This window comes from Gracilinanus agilis, chromosome 1 (genome assembly GCF_016433145.1).
Source record: "Gracilinanus agilis isolate LMUSP501 chromosome 1, AgileGrace, whole genome shotgun sequence".
Taxonomy (NCBI): Eukaryota; Metazoa; Chordata; class Mammalia; order Didelphimorphia; family Didelphidae; genus Gracilinanus; species Gracilinanus agilis.
In genome coordinates this window covers 413,099,686-413,126,800 of record NC_058130.1, presented here as the reverse complement: position 1 = coordinate 413,126,800, position 27,115 = coordinate 413,099,686, and the positions used below count along the sequence as shown (strand labels likewise).

The window sequence follows — 27,115 nt, the reverse complement described above, 5'->3', positions numbered from 1 at the left end:
ATTTCCATGTTTATTACTTTGAAAATGTTACCACCATGATGTTTTGGAAGGTCTGTGATTTCATCTATGGGTTTTTTCCTCTTCTCAGATAGACTACAAAGCCTATACATCTTAGTATTTTTCATCAGGTTTTTGTATCTAAAAAATTCATCACTTGGTGGTCAGCCTTGATTAATGATTTCATGTTGGAGGAGGAAAAGAAGTTCTATATACTTATTAAAAAGACTTTATTTCTTCATACATTAAACTGTACATTAAACACATAATATTTTCAGAGCACTTTTATTTACTAGTTGAATTACAAAATCAGAACAAGACTCCTATTCTCATGAAACCTCTAAGAATGTAGCTGATATGCAAATATTTTCAGTTTTCATTTTGTGTCTTTTAAACATGGGTTTATATTGGTAGGATGTTGAACTAGACAACTCCTAAAATCCCTTCTAATGTGCTATAGTTGTAAGGAAAGAATTAAGTTTGGGATCAGAGAATCTGATTTGAATCCCAGGTCAAATTGTCTTAACTTCTTCGGCCCTTAATTTACTCATTTCTAAAAAGAGGACGTTTAACATCTAGACTAAAGGATTTCTCTATAAAATACATAGAGATTCATTTTCTGTCACATATCCAAGTCTTTGGTTTCTGAATGAAATATCAGTACCCATAGAAGGGGAAAATGGCATGTGAAAAACTATAGCTGTTACATGTTTTGTGATTACTTTGTTAATTGCTTTACAACTCACTATGGACCAAGGTTGGCAGTAGAGACACTCATTTCCTCTCTGTGCTTAGGAATCTAAACTTTGCCATAATCAGCTGCATTCATTTATTTCCTTCACTGATACATTCTCCTTTCCCTTAGTATGTTCCGCCAGGGGATGCACGACTTGAAAGTCTGGCCTAATGTTGAAGCAGATGGATCTGAACCTACGAAAACTCCTGGCAGGACAAGCAGCACTCTCTCAGAGGACCAGATGAGTCGATTAGCTAAGGTAAAGAAGAAATAATTAGAACAGGTGGGAAGCTCTTCACTATGTCTTGCTTCAAGGAATATTATTAATTCTAAGACAGACTTGAAAATGTGGGTAAATGTAGGAAAACTTTTGGTAATTGAGTTAGATTTTTAGAGTCCTCCTGTTGTATTATACCTTTAAGGATGCAAATATTATAAATGTGATTCCCATTTTGTTTTTAGAAGTTAAAGAAATGTTCCTTCTTTTCCCTTCCAAAAATATATTTTCTTAACATATAGTTAAATTCTAAATTATTTGTAGTCGGTCATACATGTAATAGTGCATCTAATAAATGCCATTTTTAAATTCCTCTAAAATTAGAGGGCTGCTAAGTCCCTTCCAGCTCTTTGGTTCTAAATTCTAAGTATGTGTATTCCTAGCATGTTGCCACTTGTAAATAATAAGAATTTGTTACTTCATGAAATTATTATAAATCAAATAAATTGAATAAATATTGACTTCATTTTTATTTCATATATGGAAGTCACTGTGAACTAGGTGCTATTTAAAGCCCATTTAACTTATATTTTGAAAGAAATTTCCCTAGGCAGGCTATACTACTAGCATATTACTTTTATATCCTGTCATTGGTAGGGATGATTTTTTTTTTTTTGACTAGAGATAGGTTCTACACCAGGAGTTGTTAAAGTAGGTTTTCAACCTGGTGCTTCAAGGTTCATATGGAAGAAGCCTTAATCATGAAGAATGAGATCTTGAATTGGTTAGTATTTGTGCTTCATCTTAAAATTTTTGTTGACTACTTCCCTTAATTGCATTTCTCTTTTATGGAAAATGATACCATAGCCACCTAATGATCGAACATTTTATTTAATATACTGTTGTCAGTTTAAAAAATTTGGTTGTCAGCTTGCCTGACATTAAGACAAGCATTTTGAGATTTTGCTCATTCTCGAAAAGGGGAAGAGAAAGTTCTGAAGCTATAAACTTGTCCACTTCCTCTTCCAGAGATTTATCATGGCAATAAACTAACTTTTCATTTAAGCTACTCTTTGTCTTTTATCAAGCTAGCTAACCGTGGATTTCTAGTAGAAAACTTATTAGAATCAATTCATTTATTGCCTTAAGCCACTATAATGTTGAACAAGGTTGACTCAAGTACAATAAGAGTGTAGTGTATGTTGAAACAAAATCTCTTAAGTTGTTTCTAGAGATCAGCACTATGATCTATGTTATTGGTAAAGTTCTAAATATTTGGTTCTTGAGGGGAAAAGGACAAGGAAAAGAAATAGACTCATAATATTTCCCACCAAATTTATCCCTCTTCTAACCTTCTCTGTTTCTCTTGATAGCACCATCATTCCAGTAATCTAGGCTCACAACCTTTGAGTCATCTTTCACTTGTTTTTTCCCCCTCAGCTCTCATATCCAATTAGTAACCAAAGCTTGTTGTTCCTACCTTCACATTACCTCTCTTAGCCATTCATTCCCTTCTCTTCACTTAAAAAACCTATATCTTTCTTCAGAAACAACTTTTAGTTCTTTCTTGGAGTCTTTGTTTTTCGTATTGCAGATTTGTGATTTTCCTTTTTGTGAAACATCACGGTATTTACGTTAGGAAAAATGATACATTAAGTGAATTACATTACAATGTACCATATATTAGTCTCTGACTCTAATGAATTAATTGTTTTTAGAGTACATTGGTAAATTCCTCAAGTTGTTCTTAGTTAACTCAATAATTTAGGATTTTTTTCCTTGGGAAAATACCCCTCATTGTGACCTCCATGTTTAATGTAGTTAATGGCTTTATATGTAAGAACAGCAGTATTGTTCCATCATAAAGCCAAGTCTTGATTACTTGTTTGGGGAATAGTACATGTCTTCTATCTGGTATAAAACAATATTTATAGTATTATTTTTCTCTTTTTAACTAGCACATTTATGTGCTGCAAGATTTGGCTGGCCATCATTTGGCCTGTGAGTATAATATGCTAATCAGATCAAATTCAAAGTGTTCTTATTGGGGAATTCTCTTCAAGGATGCAAATCAAAACCCAACGTTTTGCCCATGTTCTCCCAAAAGTTTGCCTCAGAGATTCCAGTGGTACTAGTAGACACTCAGAATGTAATTTCTTATTCTTGCCACCTGACTAGACCATCTTTTCTTCCCAACATACAATTCCTTGATGACATCATTAATGCTTCCTCTTCTTTAGAGTTCCCCTTGGTTGCATACTGCGGTCTATTCATGTCCACCATACACTTCAGTTGACCTCTGAAGATTTGGAGGCAGTGGTGTGCTATTCCACATTTTGCTGCCAAATAGCAGCACCAGTAAAATGTTAGAATTGAAAAGATATTTGGACCTTAGCTTTCATGGGAAACTTGGGATCAATAAAAGGAAGTAACATCATCATCTTCATCAAAAACACATCACAAAGTTAATAGGATTACCTAATTTTTCTACTGTTATAGGTTTATTAACTTGGACTATTTGTTTTGTTTTGTTTTCTTGCTATTCTTTTACAAAATGATGGACATTGGAGGATCCTTTGGAAGCAAGCATTTTATACCTAATGCTGTATATAGTTGAATCTTTATCAGTAGTTATAGAATCGCATACTTTCTGCTGTGAGACCTTTTATCATAAGTGGACTAAATGAATTTATGCCAAGTTTCAGATTGAGCCCTAAATGATTTAGTATATCCTATAAAGCTACAACCTGTCTTTACCAAAAAAAGTAGTGTGGCACAAGTTTTCTAGAATCATCTTTGAGAAAGATTTAAGGAAAAAAAATTCACTCAGGCAAATAATGCTCTTCCTAAATAAAGTTTGAAATTCAAGAATATGAATTAGACTTCCTTATTTAGGAAAAGAAAATGCAGAATACTAAGTGTTGAGGTAAAATTGTCATTCACAATTATGCAAAAGTCCTTTAGTTTTAAGCAGCTCAAATGAAGTTTTTCTTTTGTGCATAGAAAATTCCGTGAAGATAAGAACCCTGGTTATTGCATTCTTCAGCTTCAAAAATCAGTGATTTTGCTGTGTTAGTATTTCCTCACTATTTCAGATTGCAATACCTCAATAACTTGTTAGATCATCTTTCACAATTACAGTTATCTCTTTCTATATTGTGGTGCATTTATCACAGCTTCAGTGTATCGTGGGCTTTTAAAAAAATTTATCTAATTCTGTATTGTGGAATTTTCACTATATCACTGGATTTTGTGTATGAATACCATACTAGACACGATGGAAATGTAGTATGCCACTACAGCTTGCACAAGTTTGTCAGCGTGAGATTGTACATGGCTCACTATTGGCTGCTAGGATGAAAAGTGACCAACTAAAGTGCTGTGTTCTGTATCCTGGGCCCTGATTGGCTGAGTGACTAGCATTGGTTTCTTTGCACTCGTGCACTGTACCCATACGTTCAGCATCTCTCCTTATCCATTTCACATTAACTTCTGATCACTGCATAGTGTTGCTCTGCGGTATTGTGTTTTTGTGAAGTTTTTGTAAAAGTTTGAATTTATTTCAAGCCCTGTATCGCCCAAATGTTCTGTGCCTTCTAAGGCTTCTGGCAGTGAACCCAAGTGACAAATTACATAGCTTTAAGAGTGAAGAAAATGTTTAAGAACATATGAAGTGCTTATAAGTGTGGAAAAGGTTAATAAGAGTATGGTAAAGGTTTATTGGAGAAGGGGAAGGGTTTATAAAGCTTTAATATATATACATATATATATAGTAATTATAAATAACATTGCTACTTTGTAGATTTTCACTTATCACAGGGGTCTCTGGAACATAACTCCTGTGACAGGTGAAGGATCACTTTATTGTGATCAGAAAAGAGATTTCATCCTGTAGACAGTGTGGTATTGAAGCTACCTCTTAGAATTTAGTTTGGCTGATTCATGTTTGCCAAATTTGTATGCTATCCCATAAGGCCATAATGAGTTTGTTTATTTGGGGGAAAAAAGGGGAGGGGGGCTAGAAACTACAAAGTAGGGTCATCCAGGTGGCACAGTAGATGGAGTGCTTGGCTTGGGGCCAGGAAGACCTGAGTTCAAATGCAGCTTCAGACACTAGCTGTGTGACCCTGAGCAAGTCAATTAACCCTATTTGCCTCAGTTTCCTTATATGTAAAATGATCCACAAAAGCAAATGATAAGCCTTTGCATCTTTGCTAAGAAAACCCTAAAAAGGGATCACAAAGAGTCAGATATGGCTGAAAGTAACTGAACAACACACACATGAGTACCATGTAAATGTGAGCTATTATTTTGTAATAAGAATTTTTTTTTTTTTAGTACCAACAATATACTGATATTAGGGTATGAGAAATTTTGCCTAAACTTTCCCTCTAGGAATTCTGTGAATGATTCCCCCAAAGAATTGATAGAATTTTAATTTCAGAGTTAGGAGGGAAGTATAAAGATTATTTAGTGCAGTCCCAACTGAAATATGAAGTATTACTCTTAAGATCCTCTGCCTCCCAAGACAGTTCATTTCATCTTTTGAATAGCTCTAATTCTCCTTCATATTAAGCTAGTCCCTCTTCTGTACCCCACTCCCTATTACCAATGACTACTGTAAATTCTGCCCTCTGGAACTAAGCAAAATAAGTCTTCATATTTCTTCTAGTTGATAGTCATTCAAATATTTGATAATTATTTTTGTCTTCTGTGGGGCAGACATTCCTACTTCCTTTAAGAGTAAACAGTATGATTTTAGGCACTAATACTGATAAAAAGAGAAACTTTTTAAGGTAGTAATATCAACTTTGCCTTTTAATCTTATTACATGAACTACCAACACCATCAGTCTATATAGCCCTGGACATCTTCACTTTATTGAGCATATATAGTTCAGATGCTTTGGGGAAGACAGGGGCAGGAATAAGAAAATAATTTTCAGTAACATGTAACGATAAGATTTGAGGGCCTTACGAAACTTAAACATCATTTTATGCAGCTTGAAGGTCTAGATTATATGCCTACTGAGTAGTATTTTCTAATTGTGTTTATAAATATGAGGGATTATTTATTTATTAAAACTCTTCCCTTTTGTCTTTTCATCTCCTTCATCTGTCACTACACTACCTTTCTAGTGTATGCTTCTTTAGGAGGCACTTTTTTTGACCCTTTGGAGAACAGAGTGAGAATTTGATAACTCTTTCCCTTATTCCCCCTGCCCCTTGAAAATGTGTCTGCCCTTCTATTAAATCTGATAATACAGGATTAGTTCCCCAAGCAGTTTCATGGACATATTATTTGATTCTTAGAGATTCTTTTGATTTAATAGCTTTTCAAGCCCCATACTGTTTAATTCTTGGAGACTTCAGGGATGGAGGCTCAATAATTATGCCATTATTTCTATGACAGTATGCTGCCCTTCAGTGCTTTATATTATGACTATTTGTGAATTCCGTAGAAATAAATCCCTGGGCCTAGAAAGAAAAGAATGAGGCATTTACTGTTTTCTTGACCTATCTTTCTTGGAATGGGCACCCTAGTGAGGATTACTTCCTCAGAACAAATTTCAAAACAGATTGTAGTGCTATTACCCTGCTGTTTAACAGAATGCAGATTTTCTGTCTGCAAAGATCTAGGTCACTGACATTTTTAGCTTATAAAGAAATATAAGTTGTCATGACAGGAATAAATCACACATCAACATTCTTTCATTAGTTTTACATTTGGTGGTGGCCTTTAGTTTTCATGGGAAGATGACAGCTGGAGATGACCACTGCCTCGTCCAAATTTGAATAAAATGATTAGTTCTGTTGACTCCTTTATCAGAATTCTCTTGGGTAAACCTGTCAATGTATTGCATCAGGTAAATGAAGGCATAATTCCTTATAAATGTATATTTTTTATTCTTTCATTTTTCAAAGTATTTTTATATCTATTATCTCATTTGACTTGAACTTCACAACAATTCTGTGCAGTAAGAAACTCTTTTCATTCCCATTTTACATATGAGAGAACTATTCTTCCATAGAGAGGTTAAGCAACTGTTCCCTTGCTCCCAAAATTTTGTTCAGTGAATCTAGCACTACAATATGAATCTTGATTTTCTGTTCTTGATTCAGTTTATTTTAGTAAGTATTTGTTGATTGCCTCCTTTGTTTAAAGTTAAGCAGTACAGGGTTTATAGAGATGAGTAAAATAATCCCTTTACTTAGATAACTGACAGTATCTTGTGGGTTGTAAGATAAATACATGCATAATTTTAGTACAAGATAGAATGAAATAAGTTCCATAGTAGATATATGCAAAGGGCTGCAGCAAAAATAAAGGCTGGGATATGGGAAAATCAGGACAGTCACATAGTCCAAATTTACTGAAATTAATTGTATATGAAGAAGGAAATATGGTCATTGTAGAAAGCCTTTAATGTAAAAACTTTACTAAAATCTTAAAATTATAGCATTTTTTTTTGAACTAAATTTTTCTTTTCTTCCCATTCTTTTCTTCCCTGCCTCTCAGTGAGCTATCATATATAACAAACATAAATAATTTTAAAGAAAAAATAGGAAAAAGAAAAGGAAAAAAAATTAGCAAAACTGATCTGCAAGGGCAGCTGGGTAGCTCAGTGGATTGAGAGTCAGGCCTAGAGATGGGAGGTCCTGGGTTCAAATCCGGCCTCAGACACTTTCTAGCTGTGTGACCCTGGGCAAGTCACTTCACCCCCATTGCTCACCCATACCACTCTTCCACCTATGAGCCAATACACAGAAGTTAAGGGTTTAAAAAAAAAAAAAACTGATCTGCACATTGAAAATTTCTGAAAGCCAATGCAATTTTCATCATCTCTGGATCTCTTACAAAGAAGTTGGAGTAGTATCTTCTCATCTTTCTTCTATGAGGCCATGCTTTTTCCTTGTAATTTGGCGACATTAATCATTGGTGTCTATTTTTCCTTGCAATTTTCATTTCTGTAGTCATTGTCTTTATATTGTTTTCTTGACTTTGCTTCACTTTGTATCAGTTGGTGAAGCCTTTTCATGCTTTTCTATATCATATTTGTCATCTCTTAAATCTCAGTAACATTCCATTATGCCCACCTGCCATAGTTTGATGAGCTATTTCTCAATTTGTGGGAATCTGCCTTGATTATAGTTCTTTGCTGCCACAAAACTGCTGCTATTAATATTTTGATGTATTTGGGGTTTTTCTTTTTATTGATGACCTCTTTGAGATATATGCCTAGTGGAATCTGTAAGCCAAATACTATGTATATATATATATATATACATATATATATATGTATATATATATATGCTATAGTTACTTTATTTGTATAATTCTCAAATCCTTTCCAAAATGTTCCAGCTTCTTTTCTCCCAGTCTCAGAGTTTTCTCCATTTAAAAAATTACATTTAAAAAAAAATTCTTTCTTTTTTATTTATAGCTCACCAAGGCTCATCGACAAGGCCACATGGTAAAAGTGGATTGGTTGGACAGACTGACATTTAGAGAAATAGAAATGATTAATGAGGTGGGTTATCTTCTCTATATTTTGATTAGTAAGCAACTTATTAATTAAATCTTAAACAACAAAACCAACTAAAATTAATTCTCTATGTTTAAAATATATATGATTATATGATATAAATACATATACATACAAAGATGTATATATATGTGTATATGAATACATAAACACAAATATAGATATATGTATGCTTATACATACACTTTTTTCTTACTGTATTATTTTTTCATAAAAGTTTAAGGTTAAGCACCTTGTGTAGAGGATTGTATTGTTTTATTTAAAATTTTTTAAAATTATTTTTCTATTTATGAATTTCTTAGGAGAGTCTGAGGTCTTGAGTAGCTAAGTATCCTGAATATCTGAGAATGTCTTGTTGTTGTCCTTTTAGGACTTGGTACCTGGAAAACTAATGGGATACTTGTGACTTCTCTACTTGACTTTAGAACCAGGAAGGAGATAGTATATGTCACATCACACAAATAAGTTCTGTAAAGTTTATTTACTCGTTTGTATTCTGAATAAGCTTACTACGATTGTCAGAAAATTAGTTCCTTTGAAATCATCCTACTCATTTCAAATATTTTTGTCCAACTTTAGAATACTTTCTGCTCAAAAAGAAGCTGCCTGTTTTTAAAAGTTTTTTTGTGTTAGTTGTTAAACAGATTTGCTTTTGAATACAGTGCCTCCATGTACCAGATGTTAAACCTAACATTTTGTGTCTGGAGAATGGAAATAACAATTATATTAATCGAATTAGGAGGGAGGAATATCAGTTTTGTAATATGGCCCAGCCTATAATGAGCACCACAGGGTATAGACAGACTTAATTTAGTAGTTAGATCATCACATTTTGGAAGGAGAGAAGGTAGGGGCTTCAAGTATTCTTTTTCTTACAATGAACTCATAAAAGTTATTTTTTTTCTTTTTACTGATTCAGTGCTTTGTTCCAAGATCACTGTTATAAATTTTTTTTGATGTAACTTTGAGTTCAGATGTCACTTATTAGGAATTTGAGGATAGGGAATTCTCTTTCCTAATCATTTTGAAAATTTATTAACAATAGGCTTTTTGTAAAAACTAAATTAGGATAAATGTTTGCATTCTTATTTTTAAGTACTGATCCCATTTGACATATAATACAATAACTGATTTTCAGTTTTATATATGTGTTTTTAAGTGTTGAATTTAGAAATGAATATTTTCTTGTCTTAGTTCAGGATGCATCAAAAATATATTATAAATAGTTAGCTTTGATTCAGTAGGCTTTTCTAACTAATATTAGGTTCACATTTGGAATTAGCCCTGTGATTGAAGTGTTAAATACTTTTGCTTTAAGTGACTAAGTTTTAAGGATTTTTACTACAGGAAACACAAGTTTTCTGAATGTCAATATTTATTAGAAAATACTTCTGAAATGATATCTGAGAAAGAAATTAGAATACCAAATACTAGATATTTTGGTGACATGATAACATACATAAAATTTATAATCTTACCAGGAAGTCTTTTTTTGCTTCATATCTTGATCCATACTTTATAATAATGCAAATTATAAGGCTATACACTATTATTTTGTATAAATTTCTCTTTTAATAGAGTGAAAAACGGAGTTCTAATTTTATGTACCTGATGGTTGAGTTTCGATGTGTCAAATGTGAAGATAAGGAATATGGGATAGTTTACTATGAAAAGGTATGTGCCTTAGACCTATTTATGGCCTCTTTAAAACAGATAGGGGGAAAGCATTAAAAAAATTACTGACATTCCTGCTGAGATGAATTATTTGGTTGTAAGATAGCAGACAGCTGTCAGCAGCAGCTGTTTATGTATGTACAAATCAAATAGTATAGCTACAACAAGATTACAAAAGCCAATCATTCATGTAATGCAGTTCTAGATTACAGAATTCAATAAAATACAAGTGATTAAAACTTTTTGATTTATTGTTCTTCAAATTGGCAATGAAGATATCAGTAATACTCATAAAATTAAATAATAATGATTCATTGAAGTTATAAAGAATCATACGTAGTATGGTTTTGAATAGTAAGTTTAGTGAGAACAAAGAACTACTTATAATTTCATTTCTTCCTATTAAGAAAAATAATTTTTCTTCACCATTTAATGAGTTTTATTAATATATCTTTATGTATGCTAAAAATATCTCTATCTTCATGAAAATGTGTCCAAACTTTAGCTAACAGAATGAAAAAAATTTAATGTTACACTGCTACTTTTATGTAAAAATGCAGAAAACTTTAAAATGTATTCTACTTTTGAAATAGCATATTAACTTTATGCTTTAATATTATTTTTCCTTAAAGTGTATGAATGGTGATGTGCTTTTCCGTATTCCTTAACAGATTTTTGAAAAGACAAGAAAGTTTTTTTTTTTGTTAGCCTATGATAATTGTTGGTGATACTTTTGAATCAAAATCATGCTTTTTATTTTTTTCTTCTGTTTTGGGGTTTATTTTAGAACTGTCTGCTCCTACTTTAAGTGAAAGATTCAGAGTAGTTGACCCATTTGCATCCTGTAGGTTATAATTGGTATGAAAAAAGATATAGTGTTAAATGTTTAATGTTTTGTAAACAAATCCTTCACAAAAGAGTGAAATGTTAAGATGAAAATAATTTATCAGCAGTATATAATAATGTCATGTGCTCATGTACTTATTCTATGTAATTAGATTTGAAATCTAAGAAAATAATAAAAAAATGCTAATATCTAGCTGTAGAACAGGGGCAAAGTTCTAAATTTATTTACATTTAATAATTGTTAATAGATTAGCTAAAAAAGATGTTAATAGAATTTCTAGAGGTATTTTTTAAAGCATACTTCAAATTCTTGACCCTTTTCTATTGCTCCATGAAAATTGTTTATAAATTAGTGCCTGTCTACCCAATCTGTCATACTTCCACTTAGTGTAAAGATTGCTGGTCCAATGTATTGAATCTAATGGAAATAGACTTTCTTGTCACCTGTCTTTTGTGACAGATAGACTAAGTGAAGATTACTTGTCACAGTTGGGTTGATAAATGTGTTTTCTGGTATTGTGACTAGCCTGTTAAACAATGACTACAAGAATTTGTGGTTTTCTGTAAGACTCAATTACTATACTGAAGTCAAACTATAATGGTCCTGTTCTTCAGCTTTTCCTGATTTTATAGCAGCCTGTTTAAAGAGAAAAATACTAGCATTTGGAAATATAATCTTAACAGTTTGGCATAAACTCAGAATTTTTCACAAATGACTCCAATCTTAATACTATTCATCCTTTAAAAAGACATAGTGTTTATTACATTGCTTTACTTTCCTGGTCTAGAGAATTAAAACTAGCAAAGATTATTTTATGTTAAGGATAGCTTTATCCCCTAGAATTAGTTCATAAATTCGTGTCATTAAGATTCACAACTCATGAGTCACTTGTCACCCTGAGAAGAGAAGTGCTGCTTTATCTCGAACTGTGTATAGATTGAGAGCCATGTGAAATAAACCACCCCGTTATAAAAAAGTCCTTGTGCCTCTAATGAACTTTATGTGGTGTCATATTTTCTTTTTTCCTTCCTCAAGTTCATCCTATTTATTTGGTGATTTCTGCAGTTAAATTTGATGAAGCCAGCCTATCATTTTAATTATTCTTTATAGTTCATCCTTTCAGGTATCCTGTAATCAGCACCTATTTCTCTTTTCTCAATTATCTATTTGTCTTTAAGAAAATTTTAGAAGTAAATCAAAACAACATTGCCTGTAGATCTCATCTTAAATCTTAAATCTGTTAAATATTTTTCTTCTTAGGCTTTGATTTTTCCCTAAATCAGTACCTTCTGCCTGTCCCCGCAAGAGGAGGTATAAGAACCATATTATCTTTCTTTAGAAGGTCTTTTACTAAAAGGAATTTCATTATTGTCAACAAGAATTATAATTGTAATATAAATGCAATTGGGTCCAAGCTCACTAATTGTTCTTCACTATTTTTAGAACATTTTTAAGTGGTATTGTTTTTTTCTTTTCTTCCATTCTTGGATTTTTTCTCTCCTTTCTTTGGCATCTAGGATGGTGATGAGTCATCCCCAATTTTAACAAGTTTTGAGATAGTGAAAGTGCCTGACCCCCAGATGTCTATGGTGAGTTACTTATGATGCAGTTGTATTATATTTCTCAGCTTGATGCTTTTTTTTTTCCAAAATGTATAGCTACACTAATCTTACCTTGTGTCTACTTAGATGACAAACTCAACTATATTAGAATACCCAAAGGATTGAAGAATCATTTGGATTAGGGAGAGGATAAACTTAAGTGGAATATGCTAGCTCTATTTAAATATTTGAAGACTAGTTATGAAATAGGAATTGCATTTATTCTTTATAGCTCTAGTGAGCAGAATTTTGTCCGGTAGCAAACCAATGAGTCGAAGATTTTCACTCTATGGAAGGAAAATTGATGAGAAATTAGAGTTTTCCAGGGATGAAATGAGTTTCTTTGCAAGGAAATGAAAATCCCTGTTGTAGAAATTGTGTTCAGAAGATTTTTAGAATCTTTTTAGATAGATTTTTAGAATCAAATATTTTAGAAAGTATTCTTGCTTTGGACAGAGAATTAAATGATTTTAGAGAATCTTTTCTAAAGTCTCTCTGATTCTAAGATTGGAAAAAACACTCTTAGCAGCAGCCAGGATATCAATATCACCAAGTCTATACACTAAACCTCATGCATGTACTTTTGTCGTAGGGTAGGCCCTCAGAGCTGATTTACTTAGAAGCAGCAAATTATAAGAGGTAGGGGGTGCTGCTGTAGGCAGGCACATTTGCCAGAATAAGAAATCACAAATGACAACTTGACAGTAATATTGAAGACCAAAAAAAAGCCCTCAAAACTATAAAAAGCAGGCACGAACAAAAAGGAATAGCCCTCTTGGGTCCATTTAATGTGGAAGCAAACTGTTCCTTATATTTCAATAGCCCCTGAGGGTATAGTTGTGTTACAGCATAGTACAATAATTGATGTTCATAATAATGACCTGTAAAAAGGAAGCTCCTTCAGTTGGGCTGGGTGAGAGAAAGAAAGGTCAGAATGGAATTCCTCTCCTTCACCCCAAGAACTCTCTGTTTACTTTGGGGGTAACTATTTGATGGCTTCCCTAAATGAAGTGATTTAATCAACTTCTGCCAGCCAGTGTTAGGAGGAGTAAGGGTTTCTCTGTTGATTGAGATATCTCTTATCTCTCTGATGTGGTAAGCCAGAGTTAGCTGGAGAATCCTCTCCTATCCAACTCCTATTTCAACTGAAATTCAGTTGACAAGATGGAGGCACCTTCTCAGGTAAGGCAGCAATCTAGTTCACTTCCTTGAATACTTTACTAGTTGGACCAAAACTCTATCTGACTTTGTAATATATCTTTAATAATAGTGTTGATCTGAGGGAAGGGATGAATGATGAAAGGAAGAGGATATAGGAGACAACTAATGATTTATCCGTTGATGCCTAAGGAGTCCTTCACTCAGCCTGGGCAAATTGCCCTAAACTGAGTTTCTCTCCACCTTTCCCACTAATATTCTCACTCCTAACTATCTCAAGGTAAATTAAAGATCACTAGAGGGATTATTGAAAGGGGACAGATGATGATATCTGTGGTAGAGGCAGGCTCTCAAATGAGTCTCTAAATCTCTCAGCTGTTGTAATAGAGCAGAGGTCAGTCTTGGTGGGAATCCAAAGATGGCCACAGGAACTGTTGGCTTGGGACAACAAGGCTTTGAGTAGTCTTGATCCAGGAGTTGCAGGTTTTTACCTCCTTCTTCCAGCTCCCCCAAACCAACTCCCCCTTGTTTGGGGGGGTTCCCCCTTTTATACTCTTGGTTCCAATGGTCTTCAACTGACCCTGCTTTCTTGCGGTTCCGCTGCACCCTCATAAAATTCCACCTTTACAGAGTCCCTGCGTCATCAAAATAAAAGGTTAAATTATGTTCAGTATACTCAGTTTAGGGAGGGAGGGAAGTGTGTAATATTAGAAAAATTACTACCTAAAATATTTAAAAGAAAATAAGATCTGATATTTAAAGGGGACGACTATAATTTACTTATGTGCAGCCCCTTTCTTAACTGTACCAGGTAATGCAATTTTACAGTTTCACTGTGTGCATGCATGTGTTTTTTTGCTATGATTATTTTCTGTGGTGTTCCCAAAGTAACAACTGGGTCTTCATATTAAATTACTATCAGCTTTCAAATTATAAATGTGTGTCTTCATCTCCCACCCTCTCATCTCAGAGAATATCTCCTATTGATTTTTTTTCTGATTTTATTTTTTATTTAAAAAAAAAAAAAACAGAAAGTCCTAAAAGTCTTAATTTGGTTTTAAGCTTTAATTATTACTAATGTTTTTGCAACATCTAGAATATTAATTTAACTCATAATCACGGTCAGCTGTATTAACAGAGACATAAATCTTCCAGCAGATAATTATGATTATGAATGTGCTAGGAACTGAATCATTTAGGGTAAAAAGGAATATATATGAGCACACTGAGAACAAAAGTGGGTATTTTAACTCTAGGTTGCTCAGGGCAGGAGAATATACTTCTCTTATTATTGATAACACTGAAAACTATATTATGATTCCTTATGTTTTGGAGGTCACTCTAGAATATAAACTCCTTGAGAATAAGTACTACTTTTTTAGTTGTTGTTTTTTGACTAATTTTTGTACCTCTAGAATTTAGAACAGTGTCTGGTACATAGTAGGGATTAGTAAGTGCTTATCAACTGAGTGGCTAATTCGACTATTTAAAGTACTGTTATGTGGAAGAGAGATTAGACTTGTTCAGTTTCCCCAAAAGGCAGAAATTGGACTAGTAAGTAGAAATTACAGAGTCCAATTTAGGTTCAATATCAGAAAACCTCCATTAGTTAAAGCTGCCTAAAACTTCTTGGAAGTCATTAGGCCAAGGGTGAATAGCTATTTGTTGGATCTGTTATATGGGGGATATTTTTGGGTAGGTATAAAAACTAGATGAATCCTGAACTCCTTTGCAGTTATAAAATTTTGTGCTACTATAAATCTAAATGTAATGTGGACATTTTTTTCTCCAGTGTCTCTATGAGAACAAGAGACATTGGTTCAAATCCCAGACCTGTTATTTACTAGCCATATGATTTTGGTCAGGTGATTTAATCTCTCTGAGCCTCCATTCTGTCATCTGTAAAATATATTTAGACTGACTGATTTCTAAAATTCCTTTTTAGCTCTTTATTTCTATGATTCTCTGTTTAGTAATTTATGATTTTTTGCCTTAAATTTCCTTGTTTTGTTGATGAATATTTAATGAGTATCTTAAAGGCTAAAGGAGTATCAAATCTAAAATGCTAAATTCCTAAAAAAAATTGTCCTATGTATGACAAATTATTCTGTTATTCTCTTTACAACTTGGTTATTAAAACATGTTTTCAACAATAATTTAAACTTACTTATAGGAGAATTTAGTTGAAAGCAAACATCACAAGCTTGCCCGAAGTTTAAGAAGTGGACCATCTGACCATGATCTGAAACCTAATGCTGCCACTAGAGATCAGCTAAATGTAGGTTCACATTAATTTTCTTATGTGCTAATTAATTAACATTTTATAACTTTTGTTAGTATTGAATTTTTTATAGAGAATCTAAGAAATGAAAGTGATTTTTATGTTCTATTTCTAATGTTGATAATTTTAGTATCATGACCTCTTTAAATTTAGTTTCTCTTATCTTTCCTCTGCCCCTGTTCTTTTGAATGGACTGACCATGAAGATGGAACCTGAAATTGGTTATTTCTCTTATTTTGAAAAATATTCCTGAATAGTTTACATAATGAAAAAGTATGTGTCATCATCTGGTGGCTTATTCTAGAGTGTGTGTGTATATATGTATATATACATATATACACACATACATACACCTTTGAAATACATGAGTGAAGGCTGTGAGAAGCCTTTAATGAACATAACGAACAGAGTGGTGACATATGAAAATCAGGAACTACCTAAACTTGTTTATTTTACATATTAACTGTGAAACCAGAGACATTCTAATATAGTAAAATTACTACTGGTATAAGGATCAGTTTTGAATTCTGTCTCTGTTGTCTACCTTCAGGTTAGTCATTTCACCTCTTTAGGCCTTAGTTTACTAATTTGTTAAATGAGGTTGAACCAGATGATCTCCCATGGCTTCTTCTAGCTCTAAGATATATTAATATCCAGTTCTTTTTAATGTGAGAGAGATATTTGAATCTTAGCTAGAGGCTTTTGCATCTTCTTTTGGGGAAGTCTTCATTCATAGAGTTTATGATTAAGTTTTTATAAAATATGAAATCTCTAACTTTTAACAAATAAAATGAATTGCATTATTTTTAATAGATCATAGTAAGTTATCCACCAACAAAGCAGCTTACATATGAAGAACAAGATCTTGTATGGAAATTTAGATATTATCTTACCAATCAAGAAAAGGTAAGCTTCATGGCTACATTCTTTATCAGCTAATATAAAAATTCTTAAGACTAATATGGAACACACAGTTTCTTATGAGGTTAAAGCAAAATTCAGTGTTCTAACTATTTATTTGTATTAGTTACCCTTAATATAAACTTAAGTAATAATAATTAAAAGAGTTCATTAAAAGGAAAGGGCTTAAAAATTTATTTTTAAATTGGCCTAACATTATTATCCACTCCCCATTCCCATCAACTATTTCTCTGCTCTGTTACTATTCTGTCAGCCAGAACCTAAACCTTGAAATTGAGTCTTCTCTTCTATATTTTTCCATTTGGTGATCTTAACTGTTCCCATGAATTCAGTTATCTCTGTGCTGGTGATTTTCAAATCTACTTATCCATTCTCTTACTTCTCCAGTCTCACATGTCCAAAAGCAAACTCATTTTCCCCCCCTCAAATCCCTTCTAAAATTTCCTATTTTTGTTGAGGACACTTAACATTTTCCCATTCCTTCAGGCTCACAACCTAGGTGCCATCTTTCCCCCATGTCCAATCTATCAATTGTAATAGTTAAAATTAAATTATGAGGCTGCTAGTAGCTTTATTATGTCAAAGTAGTGATAGTAAATAGAGGGAAATGTAGGAAAGAGGTAAAGAGTTGATTAGCTTACTACCTTGTTTGATGGATTGAAGCTTACCACTTATAGGGGCTCCTTCAGGTTCCAAAATCCAACCAGAAGAGCACAAGAGAGTGCAAGAGCACCTTGGTCTTGCCTTATAAGCAATTTTCTTTACCTAGTAGCTCTCCTAAGTCATATCTCAGGAACCAATCATAGTTTCTTAATTTGCCTAGTGCTGTCCAGGAGGGCAGTACCTGTTGGATCAGTTTCCTGTCTTTTTGATTTCATCTTCCTTTCTCTGAGGACCTGTCTATCCCTGCACATCTCAATGGTAAATTGACCCCCACAGGGGTTGGCAACGTATGACTCTTTCTGCAGGAGCCATAAAGTCAATTTTTTTTCAGGTGCTGTTACAGGAGCGCGCACTGTGAGCACTGTATGGCTCTCATGAAATTTACATTTTAAAAAATGTGGCGTTTATGGCTCTCATGGCCAAAATGGTTGCTGACCCCTGGGTCCACAGGTCACTGATTGATGACATCAAAACAAAGCAACATAATGGGGAGGGGAATTTCTTTCCCACACACAATTTTACATTTGTACTGTCTCTTATATATGTTCTTTTATCTCCTCTGATACTGCCACCAACCTGGTGCAGGTGTTCATCAACTCATTCCTGGACCTTTCAGTAGGTTTTGTTTGATCTATCTGCCACATATCTCTCCATTTCAGTCCTTCCTCCACACTGCTATCAAAGTAATCTTCCTTAAGCAAAGGTCTGACCATTCCCTACTTAATAAACTCCAGTGACTCCCACCTACATGATCAAATATAAAATCCTCTAACTTCAAATCCTTTTATAACAACAGTCCCCCCACCAGTGACCCCCAACATTCTAGACTTCTTATACTTTATATAGCTTTTCTCCTCTGCCGTCCTACCACCCAACATACTCTTTCATCCAATGACATTGGCCATCTAGCTGTTCCTTGAATAAGATACTTTATCTTTTAACTTCAGCAAATTTCCTATCTGCCCTGCTTGCAATGCTCTTATCCTATTTCTTTGCATTCTAGTTTCCCTAGGTTTCTTCAGATCACAGCTAAAATTTCACTTTCTACAGGAAATTTCCTGATCTCTTAATTCAGGTGCTTCCCTCTACTGATTATTTCTAGTTTATCCTATATATAGCTTGTCTGTACATAGTTACTTGTTTATTGTCTCCCACATTACAAGCTGAGCTCCTCAAGAACAGGTACTGTCTTCCGCCTTTTTTTTTTATCCTCAGATCTTATTACAATGCCTGACAAATACTTAGCACTTAGTTAAATGTTCATTGACTTAAGTAAATTATATTTGATTAATGAACAGTTCTATTTATTCTACCTTCTTCCTGCCTTTTATGATTTTACTTTATTTTCATTTCTCTGTGAATGTTATATAATACATTTAGTATTTGCTTAAACTGTTATAATAGTCTCTTAGTTTCCATCCCTTTGGTCTCCTTTTATCTTTGGATTAATTTTCCTGATTATAGGTTTGTAGTTAAGTGTGGCAGATATAAGACACTAATTGTGTAAGGCATGGGCACTCATTTTGTTAGCTAAAGGGGATGTAATTCTTTTTGGAGAAACTCCAAACCTCAGTGATCTTGTCAATGGCAGTAAGTGAGTCAGTTCTATTACAGTTTATGAAGCGCAGGTGCTGGATTGCATCCTGGAGTTTGATGTCTGACTAATATCTGACACTAAGGTAGTAGGTTCCTCTAAGCTAGTGATAGGCAAACTTTTTTTTTTTACTTTTTTTTTTTTTTAAAACCCTTAACTTCTGTGTATTGGCTCCTAGGCAGAAGAGTGGTAAGGGTAGGCAATGGGGTCAAGTGACTTGCCCAGGGTCACAAAGTTGGGGAGTGTCTGAGGCCAGATTTAAACCTAGGACCTCCCATCTCTAGGCCTGACTCTCAATCCACTGAGCTACCCAGCTGCCCCTGATGGGCAAACTTTTTAAAGAGGGGGCCAAAGGAAAGGAAATGCTCATCTGTCAGTCTGTTTCTAAGACAACTCTTTCGAAATTTCATTGTATTGTGTCCTACTCATTGTATTCCTCAGATTAGGAATAATGTCACAGGGCTGGATAGAACATTTCAGGGGGCTGCATCTGGCCCATAGGCCATAGTTTGCCCATCACTGCTCTAGGCAATAGGTGAGAGGAGTGAACAGAATCCAGGAAGTAAATGGGAAGGTAAGTGATTCCAGCCAAAGTATTTGTGGATCCCAATCCTCTGACCTCTATCCTGAGTCTATTTTGTGTTGAAATTGTATTCCAGGGCTTAGTTTAGACCCTGACTCTTTCCTTAGCCGAGGTTTTGTTTTTTTTTAACTTCATAGCTGTCAGATTAAGCACAAGGACTTTCAGATATGGTCTCATTTTTTTTTTTTTTGATAGTTTTTGTGTAGAAATTCTAGAAGAGATGGAACCTTGGTGGATAATGGAAGCCCAGGGCAATTGTCTTTCATATGGATGACCAACTAGTCAGCATAGACTTCTGTCAACATACTTTCAAACCATCCCATATCACTTCACCAGGAGTAAGGAATTCATTTTTTACTAGGTAGAACATAGACATAGGTGAGATATCAAAGAATCAGTGCAAGAAAAATGAGCTTCCTGAAATTACAGATGTGGCCCAAACTAAATTCTGGGTAATCTTGAAGTTCATAATCAGAATTTTATATCCAAAGGATTGGAAGGTTGTTTTAACAAAAAATGGCCTTGGTCACATAGTTTTGTATAAGCTAGGTATTGAAAAATAATGTATTGAATGCAGTAGAGTCTAATCCAAGCCAAACTACCAAATAATGAATTAAGCTGGCCAGAATATATAGCTCAGGATTGCAGAGAGCAGATTTACAGGTCAGACCTGTCACATGCAGAAAGTCTTGAAAAAAGAAGTGTTTGTTTAAACAAGTAGTCTCTTTCCAGTGAAATTCAATTATGTTCAGAAATGTGAGAAATAAAATGTTCAAGTGAATGAAAGTGTGTTATATGTTTCATTTAACCAGTTACTTTCACATTTTGGAAAGGTGGGCAATGAAACTTCAGGTCTCAAGACATATTACAGAATTCTTATGATGACTAGTGCAGGGTGAACTATATTTTCTGATGCTCAAGAAACCCTTTTGAGTAAGCTAAATAAATATAGGCCTTGAAGTGTCCAGAAGAATTTTTTATACAGCTACATTTTTACTCTTATGATAGTTCAAAATGAGTTTTCTTTTTTTACATTTTCTCCTGCTATATTCTCATATTCTCTCTCTCTCTCTCTCTCTCTCTCTCTCTCTCTCTCTCTCTCTCTCTCTCTCTCTGCTTCTCTTTCTCTTTTCCTATATCTCCCTTCCTCTTTCCTCTCCTTTATCCTCTCTCCTTTCCTCCTTCTCCTCCTATTCCTTTTCTCTTCTCCTCCTCTTTTCCTTCCCCACTCCCTTATTTTTGCTCTCTCTCCCCTAGTTTCAAGTTCTTTGAAATGTGTTATTTAGGACATCTAGTGTTCAGCCACTGAAGTGAAATAGTTTATTTTAAGGAGGAAAAAAAAAACAGCCTGGTGATTTCTTTGGAGAAAGGTTTGTTTGGAAAATAAATTTGTAATGATTTATCTTTTGGCAGTAGTTTTCTGTTGACCTTTAGGTCTTCCATGTCCTTTTTTTAAAAAAGATAATATTGACTTGATGGATACAGAATGACAAGATCTTGTTTTTCAGTGTATGCTCTCATAATAGTTACTCCACTATTGGGATTAGTTTTTAGGCAAATTTTTCAGCCTCAAACAGAAGAAGTGAAATTGTTAACAGGACTATAGATATAAAATTTATGAAGTGTTTTCAGATATTTTCTGGAGTGATAATTTTGCTATATAACTATTATGATCAAGAAATAGAAGGGAAGCTATGATTTTTGCAAAACAACTAATAATACTTAGAGTATGTCAGAGGATCCAAAATCTTGCAAGTATGGTCACTCAGATTGCACCAGATGTTGTTTCATCCTATTTGATACAATTCTGTTCCTGTTCATAAATCTTTTAAGAAACATAGTTATTGATATCTTTTTTTTAATTCACCTATCCCAGCCCTCTACTAGGAAAAATTATTGCCAAAAAGAAAAAGGGGGAAAATAACTCATCAAAAATAGCCAATTTTTTACATTTTACTACAATTACATTACATTACACACTTATTGAACCTCCATCGCTGCAAAAAAGTTAAGCATAGATGCTTTCTCATATCTCTTGGAACCATATTTGGTCCTTATAATTTCTTAGGATTCAGTTTTAATTATTTTTTTTTTTTTTACATTTCTATCACTGTAGTCATGGTTTATATTTTTTTCCTGGTTGTGTTTTTCCAGGCCAAGTCAAGTCAGCAGATATTTATTAGACACTTACTATGTACCAGGCACTGTGTTAACAGGCACTGGGAATACAAATAGAAATATAAAGAAAAATAAGTACTAACCTTAAGGAGCTTACGTTTTAAAAGGGAAAGAGGAACGTATAAAAGAAAGCTGAAAGGGAATAGAAGGGAGAAAAAAAAATGAAGAAATCTTGCATAGAGGCATTGTAGAAAAAGTACAGGAAAGTTAGCAGTACAGCCTGGGGAGGATTTAAGGCCTGGCTGGCATGATTGTCCTTAGTTAAATGGAAGTTCTGGGAAAAGCCAGCCAATCAGGAAGAGGTAACAGAGGAAGAATACTTATGGTGTGTAAAGCCCAGGGACCTAGGGAGTAGAAGATTCTGGATCTTTGTCAAGAAAGTTTGGGAAAGTCAGGAGTGCAGCATGAAAAGGACTTTGTAATTATAATAGTCATTGGTTCCTGAGGAATAATAATTTTCCATTTCATTCATGTACCACAACTTGTTTAGCCTAATCAGTGCTGCCCATAAATCTATTATACAGAACATCTGTACTAGAAGCTTTCTTTTAGGTCTTTTAACTTTGTATGTAGAACATCCACTTTAGCACTTGAGCTCTCTGTTAAGTCTTGCTTATATGACTATATCTCTTTATATTTTTTTTTCTAGTCACATTTCCTAAATGACATGTTTTTTGCAGCATATTATGCATAAATCATTCTTGGTAATGCTCTGCCATCGATTTATACCTACCATATGTGTCTCTGTTGGCTATTGAGTAACCTGTAATTTAAATGTTTTGAGATTTCATTTAAAAAATAGTGTTAAAAAGATGTGATTTTTGTGATAAGAATAGCTTGGTATTGTTAAAAGTATTTTACACTTTACCGAATACTCTGCCTTCTTTCTCCTTACTCCCACACTTATTGTGAATCTCTGCTTCATGTCTATAGAAATGTACTAAGAGATTGAGTTAATGCTCTGTCCATCATGCCTCTTTATAGATTAGGCCCGTATTGGTGAACCTGTGGCACACTGCCAGAAGGGGCTTCTCCCCTCTCCCTCTCCACATCTACCTGAGGACATTTCTCCCATGACCCACTCCATCCCATGAGCTCAATGGGAGCTCTTTCTCCCTCCTCTGTCTGGGATAAGATGGGGGAACTCACATGTAGAGTGAAGGTTGCATTTTGGGCACTCAGTCTCTAAAAGGTTCATTGTCACTGGAGTAGACAGTAGGCATTCATACTTAATTTGGCTATTTTCTAGCTAGATTATCATCTTTTTGAGTGGCAGTAAATTTCATTGAGGTCATCTTGTATTTACTCTGGGGTTCGATGAATCAGTTGCATTATCCTCATAACATGAGCATTTGTAAGACCAAGTTCTATAAGGAATCACAAAATCTAAGGTTAGGAAGTACCTTAAGGACTATTATAGCTCAATATCCCTCCCAAGTAATAAGCCTCTATCTGAAGACCACTAGTAAAGGAGAACTCACTGACTTCAAGGTATTTTGGATATCCCCTTTTGGGGGAATTTTTTCCAGTAACAAACCTATTTTTCCTTCTCTTCAGCTTCTGCTTGTTGTTTGTAGTGAGTGACTAAGCAGAACATGTCTTATTCCTTTTCTACAAGGCAACCTTCCAATACTTAAAACAACTTTCACGTTCCTCCCTTTCCTGCATGGACCTCCAATCTTTTCTCATGGATTAAATTCCTCACTCTTAATCCATGAATTTGAGGTTCTTCACAATCCTGGTTGCCCTCCCCTGGATATTCTCTATCTTATAAATATTTTTCAGAAACAAAGCACCTAGAAATGAACATAATACTATAGGTACAGTTGACTTGGACTAAATGCAGTGGGACAATCACTTGTCTAATCCATAATTCTTTGCTTTTTAGTAATGTAGCCTATGATCACATTAACATTTTTGGAGCTGCTATATAGTTTTAAAATTTATATTGAGCTTATTTTTAGAGGAACTGCTATCAAGCCATGACATTTAACCATGGTTTGTCACTTGATTTTGTGAAAATGATTCTTTTCAAACCAAAATATAAGACTTCAAATTTAATATGGATAAACAAAATATTTGGACCAGTGTTCTGACTTGTCAGGATATAATTTCTTAGCCCTCCTTTCCCCCACAATGATCTTTACACAAAAAGGATGAACATTTTTAAGTGCTTGTATCCTTCTACACATAGTAGGCCCTTAAATCAATACTTACATTTTCTAAGGACCTCAAACTCATAGATGAGCTTTGATATGTTGGTTGCTTAAGCTAGTGTTTTTAGTACTTTTTCACTAATTGGTAAATGTTATCACAAATATTTTCCTGCCTTAAAATACATGCACAATCTTTTTTTTATAGTCATCTAGTCTTGACTATAGTTAGTATAGTTCCCTCTGTTTTTGTTTTTTTTTTTTCCCCCAGAAGAGGTAAGGGATCCTCTTTGTATTGTCTTAGGTACTTGAGATAATCCAGTTTAAATGAGACATTTAAGTGAAAAGTATGGCTAAAATCAATGAATGAATGAATGGGTTCACAATGGAAGGGATAAGGATAGAGTTGAGACATTTAAGTGAAAAGTATGGCTAAAACTCAATGAATGAATGAATGGGTTCACAATGGAAGGGATAAGGATAGAGTTGATGCAGAGAGAGACATCCATTTGGGAATATGTTTAGTTTGACTAGTTCAGTTTACCAATTCTACTTTGTCAGGCATTATGAATATAAGATAATTTGAAGAAGGAGAAAGCACTAGCAACAAGATAATTCAAGAAGGTTTTTTTAGCAGGAGATGGTACCTGAAGTGGATCTTGAAGTAAGCTAAGGAGTCTAAGAATTGGATTTCAGGCATGAGAATCAGGCTATGCAATGTCATGGAGTTAGGGGATATAATACTGCGTTTGTGGAAAAATAAATAGGTAAGTTATACTGGAACATGACATAAGCAATAAGAATTGTCTGGAGAAGTGGGCTCTAGCCAGATTGTGGAGGGTTTTAAATGTCAGACTACAAAATTGATCTAAGTGGAAATGATCTACATGCATTTTGGAAATAGTGACCTGGAGCTTAGTTTAGAAGTCACCATTGATGCATTATCAGTCTGGAGCAGGTAGTTAACTGGGAACATAGAGGATCTTTCTGGGAAAGATTATAAGAAAAGAATAAACAATCAAGGAAGCAAATATTTATTAAGGTTTTCACCTTATAAGGCACTGTGCTAAAATGTATAAACTGCATAGGTTAACATTTCAAGCCTGACATTGACCTAAATGACCTAACCTTCCCCCCCCCCCCCCCCAATTAAGGAGTCCTTAATTTTTTTGTCATGAGCCCATTTGACAATCCAGGGAGTCTCTTCAACTTCTCTGAATAATGCTTTTAAATGCATAAAATAAAATATATAGACTTACAGAGGAAATTAAGATATATACTTTTTTCCTTTCAGTTTCATAGAGCCCCTAAACTCTATCCACAGACCATTTATGGGTTCACTGACTCCAAGTTAAGAAGCTCTCCTCTTTTAAAAATTAAAAAAAAATTTTAAATAAATGATCCAACTTGAAGTAAAATGGAATTCTAAATCATATCATGTCTTTGCCCTGTGCTGGACACCCAATAAAGCTAAGGTGTGTGGATTTATTATTATTATTGTTAAATATTTTCTCTTTCATTTATTCGCCTTGTTTTCTTTCTCTCATTTCTTTCCCTTTTGTTATTTGCCCCCTTCCCTTGTCTGCTTCCCTGCTTATATTTGTAAAACTTAAGTAAATAATAAGTAAGGTTCTGTGTACAGTAGTGCCATCAGTCCTTTGCCAGCAATATATATCTTACTAATAAATCTGGGGAGTTATGATTTTCAGTTTTTGAGTTAGATATGTTGGCCTGTTGAAGGATTTATTTGAAATAAGTGTAGAACAATATATTTCCATTAAAAATTGACTTTCTGTGAAGTGAGGGAGTTTTTACTTTAGTTATTTATAAAGCATTGTTTTGTTTCCTTGCCCAACTTAGAAATGCATTTTAGAATGTCAGTTGGCAAACATTTACTGAACCTTTGTATGACTAACGTAAGTTAATATAGTCTGTCGTAAGGGGATCTAGGAAATTATTCAAATAATTCTGTACATGGGTCTGATTCAACAATGGAAATGTATTGGAAATACATTGGAAATATTAAATGATAAGTATAGAGATTCTAAAGATTTGGCAGGAACTGATATTGGATTTACGATGGAGGGATAAACATTAGTGACTCTAAGGTTGCAAAAGTAACAGAATATAGTGGCGTGGTTAATGGTAAGGGAAAAATGGGAATGGTTGATTTAGTGAACAGTTTAATTTTTTATATTTAAAAATTTTACATGCCTAGGCGTTTATTTGTACTATAATAATCAAAGTACTGTTGAAAGGGAATTAAAGTCAGGACATGAATTATTATTTGGGAAGTGATCTTAGAAGTCCATTAAAGTAGTAATGAATAGTTTGCTAACGAAGTAAAGAGGTAATAGAATATAAACTTAGCTAGCTGAGAAGATGAAGATCATTTGAAGGAATGCTGGGTATGATTAGCAGAAAATAGGGGACTTACTGGTGAAATGATGGATTCAGAGAAGATGAATGAGATTTGTTCTTCTTGAATCCCAGAGGGTAAACTAAGAGTTTTGGTTGGAAGTTGCATAGTGGCAAATTTAAACTTAATGTAAGGGAAAATTCAATAATTAGAGTTATCCACAAGTGGAACTTTTTGACTTGTGTGATAGTAAAGCAAAAGTTTGATGACCATTTATTTGGTATATTATAGAGGAAATTCATTTTCAGGTATGGGCTAAAACTTGGTAGTCTGCAAGGTCCCTTCTAACTCTGAGATTAGTTGCTATGTAAGAGATGTCAGCAAAGAATATTGAGTCCAAAAGACACTAAATGCTTGCTTTCCAGTAGGTGGTATTCTTTCCAAAATTTGTATGATTTTCCCTTCAAAGATCATTCATTAAATAGCTATTTGCAAATGATGATATTCTGGGTCAGCATTGGTGAACCTTTTAGAGATTGTGTGCCCAAACTGTAACTTCAAGCCACCTGTGAGCTTCCCCCTGCTCTCCCCCCTCTTCCCCCCCCCT

General features: G+C 34.0%; 1 protein-coding gene across 1 annotated transcript in view; it reads left to right on the top strand.

Annotated features, from left to right (window-relative positions):
* Window positions 1–27,115, top strand: part of PIK3C3 (phosphatidylinositol 3-kinase catalytic subunit type 3) — a 201,814-nt gene that overhangs the window by 15,372 nt on the left and 159,327 nt on the right. The window contains exons 4-9 of the mRNA XM_044681686.1: window positions 863–992; window positions 8,395–8,481; window positions 10,075–10,170; window positions 12,535–12,606; window positions 15,950–16,054; window positions 16,871–16,963. Coding sequence (XP_044537621.1) covers window positions 863–992; window positions 8,395–8,481; window positions 10,075–10,170; window positions 12,535–12,606; window positions 15,950–16,054; window positions 16,871–16,963 — 583 coding nt within the window. The remainder of the gene's footprint in view (window positions 1–862; window positions 993–8,394; window positions 8,482–10,074; window positions 10,171–12,534; window positions 12,607–15,949; window positions 16,055–16,870; window positions 16,964–27,115) is intronic.